A 26,803-nucleotide genomic window follows, 5' to 3' on the forward strand; every position below is an offset into this window, starting at 1 on the left:
AAACATAAGCCAAATATATCATTATGATTGTAATTTAATTGTACTATTTTAACAAAAATATAAATAAACATCAGTATGTAGCGTATGCGCTATCTTATTTTTTAATATTATTTTAAAACCATATCTTCGATAGGAAATAACAAATAGATTTTTAGAATATGCATCAATAATAACTAATTGTAATTTATAAAATTATTAATAATGACTTTAATATAAAAAAAACATATAATGAATAATTGGTATAAATTTATAGTAATATAATATTTTTTCTCTAGAGAAATTTTTTTTGAGAATCATATTAAACAAACTTTATATTAAGAATATAGAGGTTTTTATTGAATATACAATCTTTTTGGCCTTTTTAACGTACAATCTGTATCTTACACTTTTTTAGTTTTTTCCCGTTGTGGTAGAAAACCACATGGCATCAGACTTATTCCTGCCAGTCCCTTGCTTGGCATTTTTAATGTATCGACCTTTTGCAAAATTTAAGATAGCCTGCAATTATTTCTTAGGCTCTTTCTAAGAGAAATAAGTATACAACTTAAGCTTACAGATATAATATCACTATTCACTTAGTTAGTGATGTTAAAAAGCCCTATTTGAGTCTATTTTTAAAATGGCCCTATTAAGATTATGTAAACCCATAGATTTTGCCAATAGATGGTAGAGAAATTTGGGCATCTATTTGTCTAATCTTGTTGTAATCGAGCTTTTTATAAAGATTAGTTATTCGAACCTAACTCTAGATTTAATGCCGTTCTCTAATTATAAATGTAGTGGGTAGTGTCTACATGAGCTGTGATGGGAGGGGGGAGGGGTAATTGCAGTTTGTTTCCAATTTTTTTAGGGGGTAGGCATATAGGATGGTAGGCTAGGGGTAGAATAAAAATATTGGAGCTTATCTATTAAATTTTTAAAAAAAATGGAGCAAAATATATTGCTGTATATAATTATTTAATACTTTTATTATATACCTTTCAGTCATTATTTTTCAGATAAAACTTATTACTGTATAATTTTCTGTTATCTTTTTAAATGTAATTTAAAAGGTTAGGTTGAGACATTCTATAGTTCATATTCATGCCAAAAAGTGTCCTATAATAATGCATTCATTGTAAATGAAGGGTTTTTAATTTAATTTATGTTATAAATAATAACCCTTTTACAATATTAGAGTATTGATAATTTAAGTTATTCTTTTTAAAATATATGACGTAGTACCATTATAATTAAAAACATGATTTATAATGTGGGAATAGAATACGTATCCTATTGTAGACTCTAGCACTAAGCAGAAAAATATAAAAATTATAAAATTTAGAGCATTAAGTAACATTTTTATTCTTGATAAGAAAATAATTAATATTAATATCTTCTAAAATGATTAATATGATTGACATAAATATTTAATATATGCCATTCAATATGTCAATTTGTAACAGCTACCAGCTGATCATATAATCTGACAATGGTATATTTAGGATGATCATGTAATAAAATTTTGCAGAAATGTCCTATGCCTTAAATTTATCTATATCGAAGAAAAAAGAATTAGTTCAACATTTAAATAATGAATTAGTTCTAACTGATTTAAAAGCCCAAGAATATAATTCACAAAAATTTTTGGAATTTTTAGATGATATTTTTTATAAATCATTTATAGATGATGCCAATTTTTTGCAAATGGTTCAAGTATTGTTTACAGGGGGAATGGATCTGAAAAATTTTAAAACTAAGTGTAATAGCTTATTTACCTTATCTTGAATTAAATTGCATATTAGTTAAAAAATATGATTTTACCAATGTTTGTGGTTTGGTTTGGAACATCAATTTTATAGCATACAGATGTAGAGATTGTGCTGTATCTCCTTGTATGTCTATTTGTCCTCAATGTTTTAAAGGTGGTATCCATGAAAGTCAAAATCATGATTATAATCTATTTAAAAGCCAGGCTGGGGGTGCTTGTGATTGTGGTGATATCAATGTTATGAAACCAAATGGGTATTTTCTTATATTTATATTATTGGATTTGGCATATAATAATGAAAATTAACATATTTAAAAAAAATTTTTTATAAACACCTTCAGGCTCAAAACTCGAAATAGTATAATTTTAAAAATTTGTGTTGGGGCTAAAAAAAATAAATAACCACATGAAAAATTGAATGTTTGATTATTGAACATTTACTTCTTTTATTTTTATATTCTCTTGAATCCCCAGGTTGACAGGCCTTAAGATTATTTTTAAGAATCATGACCAGGCTTAAAAACATTGATCCTAGATTATGCTTATGATTTATATATTTTAAATTTGAGTTATGCTTAAGAATTTTTCTAAAATTCAGACTGATTCTAAAAAAATTGATCTCTGCAGGTCTATGATTATTATTATTGTATCTTAAATATTTAGGGTTACCAGATCCTCAATAGAAATGAGGGTTAATTTGTTTTTTATATATAATAAGAAGATATGGAAGGATTTTTAAAAAAATTTAAATTAATTTTTTGAAATAAATAAAAGCAATCACTTATCCTGGATGGTGTCAGTAAGACATTCATGTGAAATCAGAATTACTCATTTACTGGGTTTCCTTTTATTAGATGTTGAACTTGTAAATTCAACTATTGAGAACCTCAAGATTAATTAAATATTCTAAATTTCCATTTAAATTCATATTAAAACCTATTATTTCTAATTCATTAGAATAATTTTGTCCCAAATTTAAAGGAGAACTAAAGATCCTGTCAAAATAACCATACTTTATACTTATTATATAATTCAATTGAAAATATTTTGAGGTAACTACATATGTTTATGCATTTTCTCCAGGTAATTAAATCTATTTAAAATCATCATGAATATTGCTCAACTATATTAACATTTCATTGGCCTCAGCTGATTATTGTTCTATATACATTTTTAAAATTTTTCAGGATACTTAAAATATATAATTCAATTGAAAATATTCAGAGGTAACTACAATATTTATTCATTTCCTCTAGCAAATTAAATGTATTTAAAATCATCATGAACATTGCTCAACTACACATACCATTGACCTCAATGATTATTTTAGTGTTCTATATCCATTTTAAAAAATTTTGAGAAGTATATATTTACATATCATGCTGTAATATTTCAAATAAAGAATTATTCTAAATTATATTTTAGCATTTTTATTAAAATAAAAAATACAGTGTATTGAAGAATTGATTTATTGGGAAAAAAACATTTTGCAAAAATGTGGATATAGATCACTATAATACTCAGCCAATGATATATTTCTTAGCCTTATAATTTATATATAGGTATTTTAAAATATTATATTGGATAGATAAACTAAATTATTTTATCTTGATGTTAAATTCGTATATTATGCACATTTAAAAAATATATTTTATATTCTTCACTTTCTTTCCTTTGGTTTTTTTATATAGAAATTAACATAAAACGAATTAAATTGTTTGCAGAAAAATGTGCTGATTTATTTCACAGATCATCTATTTCGTTCATTTTTCCAGACTCTTGATTAGAAAAAATATTCCTTTATGTTAGTATTATGAGATGGTATTGAAAAAATATCTAAAGTATGATTCGCAATTTATTGTGTTCTTCAGAGATTGTAATATCCATATTTTTAACCCATTTTGGCTAAGTGGAAATTTTGTGTTTCATCTATCTTTACGATCCGATATTACTAAAAAACCGATCCGATATTTATATTAATTTTTATTTACCATCTATTTTTATATCAATGCCCTAAAAATATCAATATATTATATTTTAATAAAACCCAATTAACTTTCACGAATGATTAAGTATATTATATTTTTATTCTTCAAAAGTTAATAATCTCATTTAAAATATTTGCAATGTTTGTGGATGAATTTAGTGTTTGGTAAACAGCTCCATTTAACCGATTCTTAAGAAAGGCTAAATCAAAATAATTTCGCCATTAGTCTGCCATCTATGGGCAAAATCAATAAGCTTGAGTAATTTACTTTTGGCTAAAATCTTGAGTTAATTGTTTTTTAAAATTGACGAAATCACGCTGTTTAGCAACACTAGCTTAATGCGACTCGTTAGATATTTTAAAATCCTTTTCTTGTTGCAGACAATTTTACAAAAAATTTTGTAAAATTTTAAATTATTTTGTTAAACATTACAACAAATATATTGTATTTTTGTTCTTTTTATTAATTTATTATAATGAAATTATTTATAAAATAAAATTATATGATTATATATACAATCAAAAAATAACCACAAACATTTAAAAAAAATACGGATCGATTTTTTAAAAAATATCGGGCCGATCCTTTATTTTTAAAAATGCTAAATATCTGTGCCCATCCGATATTTAATATCGGCACAGCCCTAATATTTTCTTGCATTTTTTTAAACCTTAAATATTGATAGATATATTATTAAAAAACTTAATATAATTTAATATAAAAAATATATAACGCAAACCCAATAACCAAAAATTATAATAACTGGTATTTATATAGGAAGGATGAAGACACTATAAATGATAGTATCCCTCCTCTTAATAACCCCATTTATTGGGTTTCTGTCACATCTACCTATTTTAACAATAATGACAGGGATTTTAAAAATGAATATGGATTTAACTGTGGTGGTTACGCGAATATTATTTTATTACAACTTAGAAAACTAAGAGATAATATCGAACCAATAATTTCACGAGATTTTGTGAATGTAGAGTGAAAGCGAGATTATTTGATTTTTAAATTCGCAATCCTCGACTTATACTTAGGCATTCAATCGTTCGGTTCGACTATTGACGTGCATTCAATTTAGGATTATTAAAGAATATTCCACTTTTGGATATTTTTTGAGTCAAATCGTGAACGATTTATGATTTATCAAATGGCTTTATCCAATTTAAAAATTTATTCTTATTTAAAAGAATATATTTAGAAATTCGTCTTAGGATATATTAAATCTTGGTAATGCATAAATATTTCGCTCAATTTTATTCATAGGATATAAATGTATCTGATGATTATGTCGGATGCAAATTAATTTCAGAATTTAAATCTTCATGAAAGATTAATTTAAATAAATAATCCTCCAAGAAACGTTATTGATACTTTAAAATATATATTGTAATTTTTTCTAAATCTATTAAAATTACTGTATATTTTGGTAGCAAACAAGTATAAATGAGAAGATTTTTTCTTCATTCCGGAGAATAAAAATTTATCTCAGATGTACAACATCAGAAAATCGATTGAAGGGACTAGTACTTATTATAGATTGAGATTTAATCCTCAATTACAAAACAAATTATTGAAATATTAACTCAATCGTATAAAAGATTAAATTTCCATTTATGAACGATTTTGATTAAATTTTTAAATCATCATATAAATGTTTAATTCTATATATTATTATGTTACATACCAGGTTATATAGCTACAATATTATATTCGCTCTTAAATATTTTGTATTTTCCAATATTTTATTATTTATGTTCATGGTAATATGTTAATATGATTGCTTCTAATAAATTATATATAATAATTTTAATAAATTTTTAATGTTTCAAAAAAAATCATATCAATATTTAAAAAAAATAAATTGTCCCCCCTTCCCCCCCCCTCTCCTAGAAAATTCTACTCTCCTGGCACCGATATTTAGCCCAATCCGATATTTTTATTTTTTTAGTTATTTTATGATTGTATTAATTTTTTTAATTTTATCAATAATTTCTTAATTTTAAATTAATGAAAGGAACTAAAATTACAATTTTTTTATAATGTATAAAAAAATAGTTAAAAATTTTATGCTGTTATATTATCTGTAACAAGAAAAGATTTTAAAATATCTAACGAGTCACACATTCAGCTAGGTGTTGTTAAACGGCTCGATTTAGCCAATTTTTACAAATGATGAACAAGATTTTGGAGTAAATTAGTCAGGCATATTGATTTTGCCCACCGATGGCACAATTGGACTTTTATTGGCGAAATATCGAGGTTTAGGTAATAATATTTTGGCTAAAATTTTAATTTAGTTTTTTAAAAAATCGGCCAAATGGAGCTGTTTAACAACACTACAAATATTTTAAAGGAGATTTAACTTTTGAAGAATTAAAAGAAAACAAAGTACACTTAATCACTCGTGAAAGTTAGTTGGTTTTTTTAAAAAAATATATAAGATATTGATATTTTTATGACATTGGTTCAAAGATGGTAAATAAATATCAATACAATATCGAATCGAATTTTTTTAGTAATCGATCGGTGAAAAATTTATGGATCGCCACAGCGTTAATATTTAAGTAAAATGAGAATATATATCGATATTTTTGACATCTCAAAAGAGGACTTCTGGTAACCCTTATACATATTTAACTAAATTTTTTAATTCAAACTTATCTATAATATATCACTAAAAATTTATGTTTAGTAATTATTCAATAATATATAAATTACATAAAAAGATTTTGCCACAACCATAATATCGAAAAAATAAGCCAGGCCCCCAAACCACCAGAAGATCTTTTGATAATGTTACGTTTGATGTCCCCTTATTTAGTTACTAAAATTTTGGCATTTTTTAGAGAATGTTGTCATCCAAGTAATATATATATTATTATTTTAATTGCTTAAAATTTTATACTATAAAACTGTTATGAATAATTATGACTTATATAAAGTGACCTTAGCATTGAGGATCATTGCTATAGATGGCGCAGGCTGGCTTGTCTTGAATCCCTCTGTAAAAAATTTTAATAGGGTATTTCGGCCTAACCTATAAAATAATTTTGTCAAAGTCTGTAATAATTTATATTATGAAATTTAACATAAATTTTCTTAATTCAAACTTTAAAAAAATTATGAACTTCCAGCTCAGCTTGTAAAATATTTTGCGCGAATTGTTTTGGGCTTCGAGTCACGCTGTGCTGACCTCAACGCCATAAAGCATGGGTTGATTTGGGGTGCCAAGAAAATTTCTATTTTTAGGGTGCCATAATTAGAATAAACATTTTTTCGAGTTGTGCCAAAAGAAGCATTTCAAAACTTAAATTAATATAAAAAAATGACACAAGAAACTCTTAATAATTTATCGATTGAAAGAATGAGATAGTAAACAAATTTATAAAAAGATAGAAAATTTTGCAAAAAAAAAGACAAAAAAATCTTTTAAAATTATCCTTGATTTAAATGTGATAAAATTCTATATTTTTTGGTGGGATAAATAAAGAGTATTTAAAAATTTAGTTATTTATTCTCAAATCTCTTGATGTATCCTAAACTTGAATTTTTCTTGAAAAGTTTCAGAATATGGAGTAAAAATAAAAATAATTTAATTATTTTATATCAGATAATGAAAACCTTCTAAAAGTATTATTTGGAACCTGAAAATTCATAAAATAAATCTTGCACTCGTTGAATTTCAAATTAATATTTCCTTTTCCTATTTATGACATATTTGGAAAATTAAATAATATTAAAAAATTATATGGGCGAGGTGGGAAAGTACATAATAGGTATTGATTGACTTTGTAAAAAAGATGTCGGGCCAGCCCTGATCACTCCAAGCTATGAACTTAATATCATGGACTACAGGTCTGGTCTGATTTTGTATTACAGGTTTAAAAAAATATTTAACCAATGCAGCTATATTGGGTAAAATTTGATCTTTAAATTTATTTTACAACTTTTTCCCCTCGACTTTTATTTTTTCATTCTGATCTTGATTATTTTTCTGGCTTCACCATATTTTCAATAAATTAATCTTAAGACTAACCACTAAAATTAGTTCCTAGACTTGCATATATTTGTTAATACACCTACATTTGGTATTATCTAAAGTCAATCATATACTCTTAGAACTCATTCTTAATGCACCGACTTCAATATGATTTAGATCAATAATCAGATGTGCACCGATATCACCTTTTTAGCCGATTCTATTACCCAAACCGATACCAAAAATAATAATGTAGTTAGTATTTATATTTATTGTCTATGTTAGCGACAATATGTTACTTACTTAATTTTAAATCATTTTGAGCGCGTTTTTTTAAATTTAATTTTACCGGAAATTTATTTTAGCATGTTTAGAATATTTATTTTATGAAATGTAGACAATTTTGCCTTTAACCTTTGAGTCATTTATAATTTTTAAAAAAATTTATGGAAAAACTAATATAAATTATATTAAGCTCAAAAGTTCATGGCAAAATTGCCTAAGTTTATAGGGTAGGTATTCTAAACATGTAGGAATATATTTTCAGTATCAGATTTTTAAATTAAAAAAAACCTCTTAAAAAATGATTTAAAGTTGGAAAAAATAACATATAGCCTCTAACATAGATATAATTATCAATATTAGCATTTTTTCAAATTTATTTGTAATTAATTTATGAAATTCTTAAAAATGAAAAGAATGGAGAAAAAAAGATTATAATTTTTTTTATAAATTTTTATATAATGTTGATTATATGAAGATTAAATATCGATTTATACCTACCGATACCGTGATTATTGGCTCAATGGTGCATCTATGTCAGAAATATTGATAACTTGCTTGCTAAATTATATAAAAATATAATTTCTAATCATAATTTAAGTTATAAAAATTAACTAATTTTATTTGATTTAATTATCTATCAATTTATTAAAAATTTTGGACACGCATGGAAAATTAATTACAATATGCTTATTTCTCTGTGTTTTAAGAGCTGAACTAAAAATTTAAATAATATAGTAAATTTACAAATACAAACATAATTGATTTATAAAACTGTTATTGTAGAAAGAAAAGATAGTCATATAGGAGATTAAAAAATGTCATGATAGGAAAATAATAAACAATTTTAAAAAGAAAATTAAATGCGATTCAAAAAATCAACCACAAATTTTTTTTTGAACATGATTGCATTATGTAAATTTTTGTTAGGAACCTGTTCAGATTCCTGACGATTTTAAAAATTCTGGTACCCTATAAATTTTGGGAGAGGGTGGTCGCTACATTTGTTCTAGTATGAACGGAGGAGTAATTTGTTTACATGTAATATTTAGCGGGTAGGAGTTAAATCTCAGCCTGTTGCCTCGTAAATATCTTCTCTTCTCGAAAACGCTGTCTACAATACCTATGAGGTTATGCGGGGACTTATTAGTTCCTTCATTCTTTAACCATAAATAATAACAGCGGTTTAATCAAACCTTACATTTTCATTTTTGCACTCATTATCTCTTGCCCCCTTAATATACAAAATATAGTACTAGAGAGTATAATAATTTTTTAAATTTATATTTCTTTTAAATACAAAGAATGAAATAAATGGAAAATCGCGTTATTAAAATATTTTAAAATATAATGTCTCATTTTAGATGGAGAATTCAATTTAGAGGATTTACCCTTGTGTTACCCTTACATAGAATTTCTTTCGAGTATGATAAACACAGCAGCTCCTATCAAGGCGATAATCGCCGAAGACTTGATCAGCGGAAAGATTTACGAAGATTTTGTTAAGAGTAAACATCTTACCGCTTTAATTTTTTTATTGCTATTTTTTTAATAATTTTTTTCTTCTCTTTTTAATCGAACGTAGAACTATTTTTCTGTCTTCTCTTTTTTCCATTCTTTTTATATTAATCACATTTTATCTCTGTAGATACCTCTCATTCCAAAAACCTAAATATCGAGCAAAACATTGACGAGCTAGATAGGCTTGGAGAGGTTTTGAATGTTCATAATACTAAAAATTCTTTAACCAATCTCCCCTACAACTCAAACAAAAATATCGAAAACTCGGGAACCCGTTTTTACAGAACCATATTCGTCGAAAATCGCCAAAAATATCTTCAGGCTTGCCACAATCTAGGAACTGATCCCGAGGGAGTTCAAATGTGCCAATCTATCGGTTAATATATTTAAATTATTTTCGATTTCATTATTTACGAATATTTGCTTAAAACGAAAACTAACATAATTAGGAATATGGTATAGATTAGCAAAAAAAAATTTAAAAAATTATAATGGGTTGGGAAATTCGTGCATAAAAAGATCTTTAATTTCTCCCTAATCATTAAAACTAACTTAAAAAGATGCTCGGATTTTTTTTAAAAATTATATTTTAAGACGTCTGCGATAAATCAACCTTAAAATTTTTTTCACATTCCACGGTGCTGGACGAATTAATGATGTGGATTTTCTCTACCGAACTCCCGCAAACTTTGGTAACTTTCGTGTTGCAAATGCTCAATTTGACTGACCCAAAAGGTTAAATTTTTTAGAGTACTTTTATTAACTTTTTTATAAATTTATAAAATGCTAAAAATAAGATACAACTTTACGAAAGAAGGAAATTATAATTAACTGGACACTAATCAATTGAATTTACGTTTTAAAACCAGTGAACAATAAAATTGATTATTTTAGAACTTTACCGCAAAAAACTTTAAAAAAAGTATATTATCTGAAAATATTTTTAAGCGCTCATAAAAAACAGTGGCGAAAAGCGAAAAGATTACAAGACATCTTTCGCGGAATCGGTTGTCAAGCATTACAGCTGCTTACCCAGAGTGCTCATGAGGTGTCTCGCACCTGACTTGGTATCTTCAAGATTGGTAACGTAATATATATTGTTTTTTAGAGGGAGAGAAAGGGTTTTAGTTATTTGTTGGAAATTGATAAGGTATTAAGTTGGGAGTTCGAATAGAGATGACTAGAGAAATAAATCATATAATAAATGAAATATGGGGAAAGAATGTAAGAGAAGCGAGTAACCGAAAATTTTTTAAAGGAAGAAAGAAAAAGGCATTTAACTTTAACACGTTATATTTCTAATTGTTTGATTTTATGTAAATTTTTACGATATTAATTCAAAGTTTCATATAAGTGTCCAATTGTTTAGCAACGCTTCGCTCGCCTACAAAATGGTATCAGGAGAGGGGAATCTCCTTACGTTGAGTATTAACAGCCTGAATCTTTTGATCTTGCCAATATTAATCCCCCAAGGTTAAAAAAATAATATTTTTAAGAATATATCATAATTTTTGATTTAATTTAGGGTCATTTATAGAAAGTAGATATCTGTAATGCCCGGTCCGATACATGTAAAAAATTGGGACAGGGACAAGCTAGGGGAAATCTAAATCCGGGCCAGGCCAGACTGGACTTAAAAATTTTTCTATCTGCAGATCTCTAATAGAAAGAAATACTAATTTTATCCATATTTTGTTTCATCAACCGATATCATTGAAAAATAACTACATTTAAAAGTTATTTAAAAAATAAGAATGATGGGTATAATATTAAGCCTATGCCGATCCAGAAATTTTTCACAGATCCGATTTGAATCAATGTAATAAAAAAAATATTTTCTATACAAAAAATAATAACTGAACTATGAGCGAAACGGGAAACTTTGAAATTATATGTTTCCCACGACAAATTTATTGTTGTGTTATTAAAAGGACCGATTATTTTTATAAACGGATATAATATGAATTTAGCAAAAATAATATTATGTAATCTTCTAGATTTGGCAAATAAAGGTCCAAACTTTCCCGCCATCTATGAGCAAAATTTCGAAGCTTACATTATATTATTTTGGCTAAAATCTTTAAGGCCCGTTTTTAAAAATCTACCTAAATCTAGTTTTTTTTAACACAACTAATTATCACAAATGACTAAGTATTTTTTTCTTCTTCTATACTTCAAACGTTAATACTCATTTAAAATATGGGCATTCTTATTCTTTTTAAAATAAATTTTTTAAAAAAATTTAATTGTATTAAATATTTTTCTCGACCCTAATATAAATTTATACCTAAAGCAAATTATTCTATTTGATTCGATTCATATTTTACGAATATTTCTATTCAAAAATTTGAATCGAATACTAATGAGGGAGGTATATTATTTGTCGAATAATTTTTTATTCATTATTCTATCCAATTATTCGTATTATTTGGTTTTTTCATATTATTCAAAATTTATCAATTCTTCTTCTCCGTTTAATGACGATTTCCAGGTTGGCCAGTTATTCCTTTGATTTTTCTTTTCATTTAATTATTCGAAACTATTCGTAAAATTAAAACTTTTTTATAAATATTTAACATATTCCTTAGGAACATTTTATTTTTTTAATTTACTCACTTTTTAAATTTTAATCATCTAATTTTTGCGAAAATCTATTGAGCAAAAATATTTGAAATATTTTTAAAGAAATCAAATTTTACCTAATACTCAAAATTTGTATAGTAAAAAAATCTTTTATAAGTAAACAAACTTTTATTTATGCACAAGAAATTACAAATTTTTTAAATGTTTAAAGATCCATTCGAAAATTTTTCAGGATTTTTTATAATACTTTGATTTTTTTCATTTTATAAATATTTTTAAAAAATTTAATTTTCGAATCGAATTTAGTATTCGACGAATCAAATTGAATTGAGTATTCGACGAATCAAATCGAATAATTTTTTTATTATTCGTACGAATACAAATAAGGAATTATTCGTTTCATTCGAATACGATTAATACAATTATTTAGTGTTGTAAAAGAACGCGTTCGTGAACGAAGTTCGTTTTTTTTGAAAAAAATTATGAACGACCTTCCTTTTATTTTTGACGAACATGAACGCGTTCCCTTTTTTTGACGAACACGTTTGTTTTTTACTTTCGTTCAATTTTAGAAAATCTTCTTATTTTTATTCATTCGAAAATAAAAAATGCTAATTTTATATATTGAAAATTAATATGAAAATTAATAAAAAAAATTATTTTTAATAATAAAGATATTTTTTATTGACTTAAAACTTTTAATTTTAAACATGGCTAATATATTGTGTTAAAAAATATATGGTATTTATTTATATTAAATTAAATATTAAGTGAAATTAAGAAAAATAATTTATTCAGAAAGTTTTGAACGCCCTTTTTTTGAATTTGAACGTGAACGCGTTCGATTTTTACCAATGAACGTTGAATGCGAACTCGTTCTATTTTATTTGGAAATGTTTACATCACTACAGTTATTTGATTCGATTAGTATTTTTGTAGGTTAATAAATTTTAACTATAAAATTATATAATAACAAAAACCAATTTGATAATAATGGATCAATTTTCTTATAAAAAAATTATAAGTCCGATCCGGTTTATAGAAAAAACGGTCACCAACTGGGCTCGAGATATTTAATATTTGCCCTATTTAAAATACTATACAATAAAACTCTTGAAATCAAACATTCAATTAAATCTTGCAATAATTAATTATGATTATTTTTAAACCATATATTTTTTTTAAAGACTGATTGTATAACGAGTTTTATTGTATTTTTGTATAACGAGTTTTATTGTATTTTATAAGGTTTTTTAATAATCCATTAGAGAAATTTTAACATTCATATATTACCCATCTAAATATGAACCTCGATCTAAAACATTTGTTTAATACAGTCAAAATTTAACATTTATTTTTATGCATAAAAAGAATATTATAAAAAATCCAACGTTCTTATTATTAGGTGACGACAACAAAATTAAAAATCTTCACGTAGCTGTTGATTGTTCGCACAAAATCATGCAAAGTCATTGCTACTGGCCAGTAGTTTCGGATTTGATCACTCTTTTGTCCCATGCACGCATAACACTTTACATGTTAACGGATAAGTATTTGAGTGCGCTATGGACACACGTTCTCTACTCCTTTCAAGGTTAATAGGAGGAAAAGGAAGGGGGGGGGGCAAAATAAAAGAAATAAATAAATACAGGTAGGAAAGGAAGAAAAATAGAAAATACTTAATATACAGAATTAAATGTTACCAATCAGTTTTATTTTTCTGAACATGCAAGGTATGAACGTGAACAAGCGCGAAAAACACAACCATCTTGAGTTTGAACCTCGAACCTATTACGTTGCCTTTTCTTCAGAAATCGAAGTATGTTCTTCGACTCTTCAAGCCTTGTTATGCCATCTGAAGATTGGAAATTTTATCATTGATCTAAATGGTATATTTTTAATGGGCTAAAAAAAATTTAATTTACATTTATCCATGAATATATTTAAAAATAAAATAAAGCTATTAAAATATATAATACATAGTTCTTTTAAAAAGTAAATGAAAATAGATTTTACAACAAGGCAAAAGCTATACACAATATTACCTAAACCTGGGGATTTCACTGAAAGAGGACTAAACTTTTCTGCCACCATTTGACGAAATCTCGAGGCTTAGGTAATATTTTTTGGCTAAAATCTCGACTCTTTAAAAATAGGTTAGGTTTTTAACACTAGTACAAATTACATATTTTTTATTTGTAAGATTCAAATATCTCAGCCACAAGTGATGAAACATCTGTAAAATTCGTTCATTTCGCTACACTTCTGGGAAACGTTTTAATTAGCCTTCAGGACTGGTTTGAAGTTGTTGGCTTAGGGGTCAACGAAATGGTATTTTGCTTGATAACACATATACAAAGGAATAAAAGTGAAGTGGTGGAGAAGAGAAATAAGTAAATGAAGAGAAGGAAAATAAGAAATAAAAGAATAGAATAGAATAGAAAAACGGAAAGATGATTAAAGAAAGAAATGCAAATAAAATTTTTTTTTTTTAAATGAACAAATATTTACAGGTAAGTCGAGACGAGGTGACTTTTCACCTTCCTCTCCATCGTTACCTTGCCCTTATACTCTCATATGGTGTGAGGTATTTTCATATGACTTGCACCGACCTAATGGATATATTAGGAAGCGTTCATCCATCTATTCCCTTGAAGGATTACGTTAGGCACCTAATTAAGCATCCCCTCAGGATTCAGGTAAACATTATAGTAGCAAGAAGTGTATATCACTATCGCCTAATTTTAGTGTTCCTCTTTTAAACTTAGTAAATACCTTGTTAACTCTGAAAAATTGATAAATGTAAGCAGGATATTTTTTCTTTATCTAGATTCTGTTGTCATTCATTAATCTTAAAAAACAATTAGAATTTCTCTCGATCGCACGAATTCTTCTTTATCGTACCATCTCTGGCTCTTATCTTAAAATCGCGAATCACCAGCGTCTCTTCCTTTTCATTCCAATTATCTAAACAACTTTATTCTATTCCTCGTCTTTTCCTTTATATCCGCAACCCATATTTCTTAATATGTCTTTTTTAGATTTCTTCAAAATCTATTTCAATATCCTATCCCTATATGTCTCCAAATGTTTAATTGGTATACCTAAAAGATTAAATGACCAAATCTGTTGTTGAAGTCCTTTATATTATTATCAATAACCCATCAAAGGCATATGTTGTATATAAATTATCCTATCGTCGGTCACATTCAAAACCTATTAAATGACTTTTAAAATATTCAAGGAGAGATCAAATACATTAAATTTTTCATTTTAACAAGATCATTTGATAACATAGCTTTAAATATTCTATGTGTATTGCCTCAATCTTTTTCATAAAATTTATTTCATTATTAAACTGTAGGCATATTCGGAGCATGAAATAAAAAAAACATATTTCTAATATATTAAGATTCGAACTTTTTACTGGTCATAAAGAACCTATAAATTGACACATTTCTGCAAAACGTCTTTTGAAAAGATCGTGATATATAACCGTCTGTTTAATTTTATTATTTCATAGCATATAAATTAGAGTATTACAAAATTGATTCTTTGAATTTGCCCGAGCCCACCCATTGTACTAAGATAAAATCCTTAAACTCAGGCCTTGCTTTATCATATCGCCATTAAATATTAAAATTATATTGCCGGAATAATTAATTTATTTCCTTATTCAATGAACAAACTACCTTTCTTTCATCTAAAATTATCATGAATTTAAATATTTGATTAAATTTAAAACATATAATGATGGAATAAAATTTTTATAATATATATATTAATTTTTTTTATTCGTATTGGTAAGATTTTTGAAAATCTACTTTACTAATAGAGTATATTTTAAAAAAAAATATTTTATAACCTTTTAGTTATTCAACTATACTATAGCTACAAGCCTGTTGTAATAAGCCTAAAATAATCTAGGTTTTTAAATAATGTTTGCATTGCATTTTAGTATACAAAAAGCAAGAAAAAATGAAAGAAATATTATAATTGAAACGAAATTAAACTAAAATCAATAATGAATATTGTTTATTTAAAAAAAATATATATAATGTATTATGAAATAAAAAATGAATTTAAAATATACTCCATATTCGATTTATGCAGGCATGGCGGTCTGGATTTTTCAATAGCTTATTAATTTTGGTTAAGCAGTATATAGATTTAGTTAACATTTGTTGAATGCCTTTTGTTATACAAATAATCAATTTTGATCTGTGCAAAAATTTTTGAAAGGCTATTATTTCAATATAAAGGGGGATCTTGAGCTAGAAATTTTTTAATTTGTTATATTAATGATTAAAATAAAGATTATTATTTATTTTAGGTTTAGATTATTTATTTTAAATCCTTATAAAATTGTTATTGGATCCAATTTTAAAATAATTCTCATATTAGATAGATGAATGTTTTTTTTAAATTATATTTTATAAATATTATGAAAACAATTTAATTAATAACTGATATATTACAGTTAAATTTGGGTCTGTATTCGCCCCACGAATGCTTTTGCGTTAGTTTCTGCTAATTTTAGGAAAAAAAATATTTAATATTTTTCAAATAATTTATTAATTCTAAATAAATACCCTGATTTTTATTATCTTTTGACTGATATCCAATAATCCTTAGGTTAGCCCTCTGTTAAATATTTTCTTTGTCAAAGTTGCTCCTTTTAAGCATCTTCCGAATCAATAAATATACTCATAGAGTTCTGTATCCATTTTTTAATGCTTGATACCTTTCCTGACTTCTACCTCTGTGAAGTATAAACATTGTTCTAAAAACATAATATTAATCAGCAACCCGGAGCTAGCTGAACCGCTTAAACATGATAAATCTATATATCAAAATTATGAAAGAAACAAACCTAACCGTTATAATTCTTTGAAACTGAAAATGTTTAGACATATTTAATGTAAATATGTTAAAAGATTTTAATCATTTAAATTTTTTTAGAATTAGTTATCCCGAAAGACTATAATCGTTATATAGTCAATCATTATAAATTAAGATGATTTATTTGTTCCCTCTTTTTCGTTTTTAATTAACCTTAATTTCTTTACGTCTATATTATTTGTACATTCGTTTTAATATTCGTTAACTCCTTTTTAAATTCAATTACCTTTCATAATAATTAAACCTTAACCAACCTGTCTAAAATAATATATAGCAATAAAATAAATAAGCCAGCTAATTTCAATCCTAAAATAGAATATTTCCCATCAAGATTGATGAAAGATAAAATTGTTTTCCATTAAAATTACTATCCTAAATTCTTATAAATGTTGAAAATTAAAAATTTATTTTGCAGTTGCATTGCTTGATTAGCGTTATATTAAGAATTGTTTGAAATTTACTTACCAATAACTGTTGGTAAATTCTACCTTTTTAAAATAATGACTATTTTTATATTAAATTTAGGTAATGAAATTAAAAATATTAAATCTCTACCTAATCGTTTTGAATCTGTGATATTTAACAGTATAAACGCATTTAATTTCGCGCGATATGATATAGGCCATGAAATTATAACAGAATTTAATTTATTGTCATGCACAAACAATACACATGTCAAGCTTAAAATTATATTAAATCCACAGCTTATTTCATGGATTATAGATTTCATTCTTTTGGGGGGGGTGTGACATAAACAAAAAAAAGAGTACTAATTTTTTCTAGGCGGCTCTCAATGAGATAAACGCAGGTCTATGGGTCCGCAATGGTATTCAAATGAAAGGGCAAGTCATGACTTACATGCAAAACGCTTTCAACCACTCTATGGCTTACCCGGATATCTTTATCCTACAAGTAATTTACTCTCCGCTAATTATTCATATATTATTCCGATAATATTTAATTAATTCATTTTCCGGTTGCTCCCCACTTTCCTCTCTAGTATCATCTCCGTTATTTTAATTAAAATATTTCCCACTTATTTATTCTTTACTGGAGTGTATTTTCCTGCGTTATTTTTTTAAATATAACTTATTATTTAAATGCCTTAACTTGAACATCAACATATATGATTATAAGACTTGCGTCATATCCGCCAATCTTAACATCTCAGAACAAAATATTTCTACTTTATCGCATATACTTTACCGCGGACATATGATAAATCAAAAAATTTTGAGACTCATTTTAAAAAAATATATAAACATAGCTTATACATGTTTATTGGTGAAGTCTGTGAAATTGCATTTGCGATAATGAATTCATGGACATTTACAGTATTCAAATATTTGCGGAAATGACCTGGTATACTGGGCGGCTTAAAATGTGACATTTTTAAATTCATTTCGGTTGATTTGTTAGGCAGAAATCTTTTCATTTCTAATGTTTTATAAATTTATTTCTCATCTTGATGTTAAATAGACTCCACCCCAACCTCCTTTAGATACCGGCTAGGACCCGGCTTTATTGGTTGTTGGCAGATCTGATGGTATATTTTGATAGATTACTTTGTTGAGATAACTCCTAAGACTGAAACGATTCTCTTTGGTTTTATATGCTAGCTGTTTAAGTTCCTTTTAATGAGTTGGTGTTTTCAGTTGTTTTAGCTATTGGCAGATCTTTCTCCTTCCTAATTCTCTGAACAATACTATTGCTTGAGATGCCTATGCATGACTTTCATGATTATTTTATTTTACGATTCACGGGCACAGGGTTTATTTTCTTTAGATAGCGAATGTTCCTTCCACATAGGCTCCCTTTAGTCATTCACTATGTATTCGAAATATTGAGACACAAACCTGTAATCGTTTAACTATTCTTTTACCACACAAGTCGTTCGCCGTTTACCAAAATTATTATGGTGGAATAAGATTGCTATATCTAGGATATTTGCAATATAAATCATCTGCCTTTTCTCAAAATAATGGAGAATAAAATATCATTTCTATTTTTGCCCATTTTTTTGCCTAAATAATTTTTCGAACTGAATAATAATAAAAAATTATCCACATCCATTTTGTTTATTTCAGACCTCGAAAGGATAAATTTAGGAACCAGAACATGGAAACCTTGGGACCGCATCAAATCTAAGATCCAGAATAAGAGTCTTTTTTGACATTTTTAGAAATCCTAACTAGGACTTTTTCTCCGTTTTGGTGATTTTTAGTTTCCCCTCCGATTTTTCTTTTCCATTTTTGACGGTCCTGAGCATCATTGTAAAATTCATTTTCCTCATATCCGCCGCTATCATCCACGTCATCTTAGGCCTTCCTCGAGATCTTGATCCCCCTACTTCCATCAAGGTGCATCTCTTTACCCAGTCATCTTTTATCTTACGTCCCATATACCCAAACCATCTTATAGAACTACATTTTATTAAATATTTGGCGCCATAAACCGAACCATTTTTTAGGTTCCAAACTGGTATATTTGATGGACCAGCCATATATAACTTTTTATGTGGAAATCGAATAAAGCTTGAAAATTAAAAATGTTTACACATTTTTTAGTGTAAAAAAATAATATACATAAGAATTATACAGTTTTTGTATTTTATGATTATTAGCGGTTCTACTGGTTCCATTTTTTTTTAAAAGATACAAAAATTTGTGATTTACCTACTTTAAAAATATTTGTTATAATTTTAAAATATTTAGAAAATATAAATCTAATTTATTTATATTTATTTTTTTATTTAATAAAATATAAAATTATAGATTTGTGCTTGCTTCATTCCCGCCGACGAATTCATGGATATTTTATTCACTTAGTATAGCTATGATTTATATATGCAATTTTAAGAAAGAGGTGTCTAATGAAGGAACATTGTTTTTATGGTTAATTTTGAATATAACCTGATCATTATGCACAGCTTTTTTTATTGCAACATTTTGATGAAAATGAATAAAGATATATGATTTCTGGAAGCTATACAGAAAGATCAAGGCTGCATTCTATCTTGTCTTATTATTTTTCTTAATTCTGAATAGAGCATCAAAAAAAGCTGCTTGAATACTCTTTTTTGCTTTGTTTATTAGTCTACTTATTATTTTTACCTTAAAAAATCATAGACAATTATTTATAATTCTAAAAAGAAAGATGATCTAGGAAAATGCTTAATCATGGGTGGATTTAAGGGATCTTTGGATACTTTTCCAAGTTGCGCCTTTCGAGCGTCTCACTGTTTAATAAATACCATTATTGAGCTGTGAGGCAAGTCGGCCATTTCACTCCTGACTTTAACCTTGGTAGGTAGGGTACTGATACTTTCCCTTCAAGGTGAGACATAATTTTGGGGGAAAAAGAAAGACAGAAAGAATGAATGAATTTTTTTTAAATGTGAAAAGTGTTAACATAAATTAAGTACTAATTGTTTTAACCTGAATTAAATCAAATGGGTCATTAAGCAAGGCTCTATTTATTTTTTTGCTTAATATCTAAATAGATATTTGGGTGTAATATAACAAATAGTATATAAAAGGAATGTTTCTTTTATTAAAGCTACAACGTTAACAAATTGTTTCCCCTTTGGTGCAATTCCAACATTACGCTCACAGATTACAAAATGATTGAAGGGCTGTTGGTACTCATATCTACTCTCCTAACCTTTAGGGACATGATAAGTAATAATTCCTCTTCTAACCATTTTAAATATAATATAAACTTTTATTGGGTTCTCAGATTTTAATTTTAGTCACAGTCTCTTGTAACATTTTACTCTATTTACTTGAATTTTTTCCAATCTTTTATGCAATATATATCTCTATGATATTCTTCTATGGTGAAATTGATAAGGGTTTGTATTTTGTATGTTATTATAAGTGTATTCGCATTCAGAAAGAAAATTAAGGAAAGAAATTAAGTACAATTTTTAAATACAATAATAAGAAATGATTATAGTTTGGTAATGTGGCTAAATGTTGGCTAATTCATCTCAATCTACAGGCGCTTGCCGGAGAAAATCCGTTAACTTTAAGGCGTTACAATTTTATTAGTTTCTTTCATATTTGAGCTGCTATATTTTTAAGAAAAATCCCGAGGCCAGTATGATAGTTTTCTATAAAAATTCGGTTTCGCCGGCTAAAAATTGGCGTAAGCAGCTAAATATATAGTAATTACCCAATTATAGTGACAACAGATCGAAAATGGAGAATGTTATAGGTTACAAGTTAAAAAAATATTTTAAATGATATTTTTTAAGGTCCGGACGAATGCATTACCATGAAGGGCGATATGGTATCCCTATTATCCAAATCTGAACCTTCCCATAGTCAACTGATCGAATTGACGCCTGATAAATCTGCTTTCATCATAGTTAATTCTCGGGGAAGCGAATTATTTAGGAAATTTTTGAACGAAGTTAAACCTATTTTTGATTTTTATTTTGACAGTGATTAGAAGAGTCTTCTTTTATTTATAAGCGATACCCTGATTTTTTTTAAAAATATATATCCTCCTTTATTATTAATAATGAAGATCGCGGAATACAGACCTCCTAACCTAGAAATGGGTGGAGAAATATCGCAAGGGTCCTACTTACCTAAAGGTATACCAAATCAATTATATATTATATTTATTTTTGAAAAGTAACGGCTTATTATGAACAGCCTTCTATTTTATAAATTATAAAAATAATTTTATTCCATTTTGTTTCATTAACAAAATTAAAGCAATCGTTTGGCGAGATTTATACGATCCGCTAAAGTTGATGATGGGTGATGTGAGCCGAAAGGATTACCAAACTAGCATGAATAAATATAAGGAATTGTAAGTTGGAACCATATTTTGTGAAGTAATGATACAAAACGTCGAATGGATAACATCATAAATTACCCTCACATACAACAAAATGGCAGGTGTGGTTGAGGAAGCAACCCTGAACTTTGAGAGTAGCAAGTTATTTTGACTTAGATTCGAGCGATTGTTTTTTTAGACCAACCTCCTTAGACAGGTAGCTTAGGAAAATAATTAGGGTTAATTATATTAAAAAACACGTAGGTGTTGACCGACGTTATGTATCATTACCAATACCAAATTAAATACGTTACCTATATGAGGAAATAGATAATTGAATATGATTGTTATATTTTTTTATCATGTTTGTTTGAGGAAAAGGTTAATAAATTGAAAGGGTTAGGGGGGGGGATGATTTAATCTATCTAAATTACCAGTGAATTTTTTTTTACAAATATAGCCTCAAATGGAACTATAACAACAAATTGAGTTCAGATACAATCGAGAAAATATGGCCACCATTCCGATTGCCGAATTATTTGAAAAAAGATACCTCCTGTCGTAACACTAAATTATTCGATTTCGTGCTACCCAACTTGTTGCGTTCTTCAAAATTTGATCTCCTATTGGTGAATGTGCTTTACGATGTAAGTTCTTAAGCCACCGCCAATTTTTTTCTGGCGATATTTTTTATATAAAAAAATATTTCAATGTCTGCTATAAGATTGATAAGAATGTCATGAACTCGTTTAATTTTATATTGTTGGATCTAGGTGGATATTATTTCTGAGAGTTGGTTTTCGACTTATTCCTTTTTTTTATGATCAAATTTGATTATGCATATTGTAATTTTTAAATCCTAAGGCTAAATTTATGCCAATTTTTTATAGTTTTGGTATTTTATTTTTATTAGACGATTAAATAGACTTTCGGTTACATGGTTTTAAGGAATGGATCAACGATTATTAATAATAATTATTTGACCATATACTCTTGTATTTTCTTCACATGGCAACAACGATTTTTAAAAGCTTCTTATACCTTTTAGGACTGCGATTTTTCTCTAAACCATGCCATAGCATTTTTAAGGAGGTATATATAGAGATACACTATTCTTGTAGTCAGAATTAGCCGATGCCGATATGTAACTTTTTAAGGCTAGGAAGATTTTTGCCGATTCTTATATGTAGATTTTACATCGAAAAGTATTATTTCAAAAATAAAGTAGATTATTTCAAACTTGTAAACTATCATTTTCAATTTAAAGTTATAAAATTATTTTGGCGATATTTGTACTTAGTTACCGAAATTCTCGCAAAATAAAAATTTTTTAAAGAATTTTTTTTCCCAAAATTTTAAGTTGGGTTTTTAAGGAGATCAGAATAATTTTTTATTAAAATTTGTGATTTCATCATGAAATATTATTTATGCATAAAAATAATAAAAGATTTACTTATATAAGATTTTTTTTACAATAAATATTTTGATATAAAAATACTTTGATAATTAAACAATCATCAAAAAATAATTTAAAAATATAGATTTTTTATGATGAAATTTTATTTTAAATAAATAAAAATTATCTCAAATAAAATTAGTTTTTTTTTATTTGGCAATTTATCTACTCAACCGTAATATGTAACCTTATATGCAAGATCGTTTTTATAAAAAAAATTCCATCAAAAAAAGAAGGGAAAAGAAGAAGAAGGAATAAGAATAAAAATGCTTAAAAATATATTAAATTTTACAAACAAATTCATTATATATTTTTTTTAACACACAAACAAAAGTATATAAAAAATAAAGATAGAACGCCCGAAATTGTGTTACAATTGGCCGTTTACTTATTGGGAATTAAGCTAAGCGTCCCTATTACTACCGATCAGGATATCAAATCTCTCAATGAAGAACCATTAATATCGGTAATCATTTTTATTTATATTTTTTAGAAAAATTAATATTTTGTCTTTTTTCCTCCTATATTATAATCACATATTTAAATAAAATTAGATCATTTTGGGCTAGTAATCCAAAAATAAATATAAAATTTTAGCCCAAATGATAGTGGAAAAATTAGGTAATACGATTTACAAATGATTTATAAATCTTAATTAATTTCCGATTATTACGATTTTTTCTATTCTCCTTTTTGTAGGCTCCTTCAATATTTCTTTCCACTTTCGGTTATTTAATTTATATTTGGTGATGCTGTTTGAAATCACAATTCGAAATTTGAATTTACTCTTTCCTATACATATATAAAATAAACAGAATATGGGGGCTTCCTCTCACCACGAGTCATCTAAACATTATATACCGACTAAAACCGTAAATGACAATGAATCGGCCTTTGAAAATGCTGACCATATTTCCCTCGAAAAAGGAACGGATAGTGATGACGAAGGCAGAAAAGTAAATCGATTCGACATTCCCACCCTGACCCAATTACTAATGTACAGACCTACCCCGGTTAAATTTAACCAAGTTTACGCCAAAGATTTCTCATACGAGCTCGAACTCGCTAAGAATTACTCCAGAAAGGAGTCCCCCGAAAATTCTGCGAAGAGGGAGGGATCATTTGAAGTTTCTAATGGCTCTAACAGTGCCAAATCACTCTTAAACACCAATATAAAGTTAAGATCGGTTTTGCTCTCAAAATTCGCTTCTTTAGCCTCACTCCCTTCTGGTTCAAAAAACTATAATAATAATAATAATAAAATTTTCAACGAAACAAAATGCGATGATTTAATTCCTAGACCACAAAATATAGTTATCAGCATGGAGTATTGTATAGAACAAATCTACGAATCTTTCGCTGGGAGTATCTATATCGAAGATCATAGGCATTCAGATAACAACAATAGAATAGGGGACGGAAAGTTATTTCTTGGAAACCTTCTTGGGAAATTGAGAATATTTGGCCCTTTCGGAAGTGACAATTTGTCGAAAGAAATGGATGAATACAAGAATAGCAATGAAATGTGTGTCGAAGGTGTCCAAATAGACCAAGAAACGAATAACAACAGTAAGAATTCAGAAAAGTCCTCTAAGGAAAAGCGGGCCTTTGAAAAGGGGAACGGGATGGACAAGTACACACATATATATATATATATTTATATATATCAGAGACCTGCAGAGGTACCATTTTAACGGCTCGGCCCAGATTAAAAAAATTTCGGCCCGGCCCGGTTTAAAAATTTTAGACCCGGCCCGAGTATTTAAAAAAAAAGAACCCCGGCCCGGCTTGGATTTTATAAAAAAAAATTTTTAGACCCGGCTCGGAATTTTTTAAAATTATATTCGACCTGGTATATACAAAAAATTCATTATTTCATATTTTATCATATTTTTCGGCGAGTATTATCATTTAATAAGCAAGTATATTAGCTAATGTTGTTAAACGGCTGGCTCGTTTTGAGCCGATTTTTAAAAACGGCTAACTCAATATTTTCGCCAGAAAAATATTGACTAGGTCTCTGATATATATATATATATATATCAATTTCTATACCATTTTCTAACGGGTAATGGAATATTTAATATATTTTTTACTGTATTAAAATACCTTATACGCCTAAAGAATAAAATATAATAAACATAACCATTTTTATTTTAGGGCACAAATCTTTTAATCATAAATATAAATATATATTTTTACGACTTTGAAGCTTCAATTAAATAATAATAATTTATGATTAAAAAATATTAAATACCCCCTTTTCCAATTTTTTTTATTTCTTATATCGAAAAAATTTTTGCTCTTGATTTATTGTACAGTGTTAATGTCTTAATTGGATTCTTATATTTTAAGAATTTTGGTTGTCTACTAACCCCAAAAATTAATTCTTAAATATATTTATTTCTTCTCTATGTTAAAGTAAGATCATATAAAATCAACTAAAGATTCAACCCGAGCCTCTTCGATTTTTTTTAAATTTTAAATGATGGTAGTATATACACTAACTAGTAAAAATATAAAATTTTAATTCTCAATTCAGCTTACTTCATGAGATATGGCCATCTTTAGAAACGCGGAAATTCCTAAAGAGACTTAATTTTAAATATCTCAAAAAGTAATTAAACTAAAGACATGATTTAAATTTAATTAACTCTAGAATAGCCATTTAATATGATATAAAATTTATTATATTAAAGATAGATCTATTACCAAAAATCGGAAATATAAAACCGGAAATGGCTATAAAATAAAAATTGCTCGTGTTTTTTCTTTCAAATTCTTTTTACCGATAGACATTATATTTCTTAATGTTTGTACAAATTCCTAGATTGAGACGAGTACTGGGCCAAAAGTTATTACAATTTAAATATATGGCTTAAATCCTATATTACACCAAATATAGGGTAATCATTTTTTTAGAAAAAGTCAGCAATATATGTGAATAATAGCATTAAAACTAAAATCTTAAAAAATCTGATTATTTTGCATTTTTTAATATTTTAAAACGCAAATAACAATTTTATAATTCTGACAAAAACAGCACTTATATATGGTATGAATAATTTTATATCAATGAAGTTAATGGAAAAAAGAACAAAGTGCATAAGAGATTAGTTTTATGTAATATAAAAGAATTATTTACCAATTTGAAATTAACAATTTGCTATCATGAGACCAAAAAACTGTATTTTAGCAGGCGGGTCTGGAACGCATACAATGTGCATCTGCACATTTCATCAAAATTTTGAATTAATTATAGTTGGTGGTAAATTATATAAGTTAACTGGAAACCAGCATAACTAGCCATTTCCTCCCTTAAAAGATTATATGCACTACATTACACAAAGTCTAAGCAATCCAGCCCAGCCTTGCTGTTACTTAAGGAAATGCCAAATGTGTCCCGGCACTTTGAAACTTAAAGAAAGACTACATTTATTGTTTGATAATAATTCCATAGATTATATATTATTTAGACAATGGTTGGCGGCAAACCATACAACCCTCGAAACGTTAACTAAGTCCTCCAGCGAATTTGT

The 26,803-nt window shown here is 26.9% G+C and overlaps 1 protein-coding gene across 4 annotated transcripts in view; it reads left to right on the top strand.

Annotated features, from left to right (window-relative positions):
- The first annotated feature begins 1,583 nt into the window (after positions 1–1,583).
- LOC135925649 (E3 ubiquitin-protein ligase UBR3-like) overlaps positions 1,584–26,803 on the top strand; it is a 66,872-nt gene continuing 41,652 nt past the window's right edge. For 2 of the 4 annotated variants that reach the window (XM_065461050.1, XM_065461051.1), the window contains exons 1-21: positions 1,584–1,741; positions 1,785–2,004; positions 6,477–6,613; positions 9,376–9,519; positions 9,660–9,908; positions 10,127–10,267; positions 10,481–10,614; positions 10,876–11,005; positions 13,521–13,709; positions 13,849–14,004; positions 14,319–14,446; positions 14,629–14,814; positions 17,801–17,929; positions 19,792–19,844; positions 20,576–20,697; positions 21,276–21,433; positions 21,551–21,620; positions 21,745–21,841; positions 22,269–22,455; positions 23,599–23,730; positions 24,080–24,897. In XM_065461050.1, coding sequence (XP_065317122.1) covers positions 1,687–1,741; positions 1,785–2,004; positions 6,477–6,613; positions 9,376–9,519; positions 9,660–9,908; positions 10,127–10,267; positions 10,481–10,614; positions 10,876–11,005; positions 13,521–13,709; positions 13,849–14,004; positions 14,319–14,446; positions 14,629–14,814; positions 17,801–17,929; positions 19,792–19,844; positions 20,576–20,697; positions 21,276–21,433; positions 21,551–21,620; positions 21,745–21,841; positions 22,269–22,455; positions 23,599–23,730; positions 24,080–24,897 — 3,635 coding nt within the window. In that variant the 5' untranslated portion in view covers positions 1,584–1,686. Of the gene's footprint in view, positions 1,742–1,784; positions 2,005–6,476; positions 6,614–9,375; positions 9,520–9,659; positions 9,909–10,126; positions 10,268–10,480; positions 10,615–10,875; positions 11,006–13,520; positions 13,710–13,848; positions 14,005–14,318; positions 14,447–14,628; positions 14,815–17,800; positions 17,930–19,791; positions 19,845–20,575; positions 20,698–21,275; positions 21,434–21,550; positions 21,621–21,744; positions 21,842–22,268; positions 22,456–23,598; positions 23,731–24,079; positions 24,898–26,803 lie in introns of those variants that run through there. The other 2 variants (XM_065461049.1, XM_065461052.1) reach the window with 2 other exon arrangements.

This window comes from Gordionus sp. m RMFG-2023, chromosome 3 (assembly GCF_954871325.1).
Source record: "Gordionus sp. m RMFG-2023 chromosome 3, tfGorSpeb1-WG-v2, whole genome shotgun sequence".
NCBI classification, from domain to species: domain Eukaryota; kingdom Metazoa; phylum Nematomorpha; class Gordioida; order Chordodea; family Parachordodidae; genus Gordionus; species Gordionus sp. m RMFG-2023.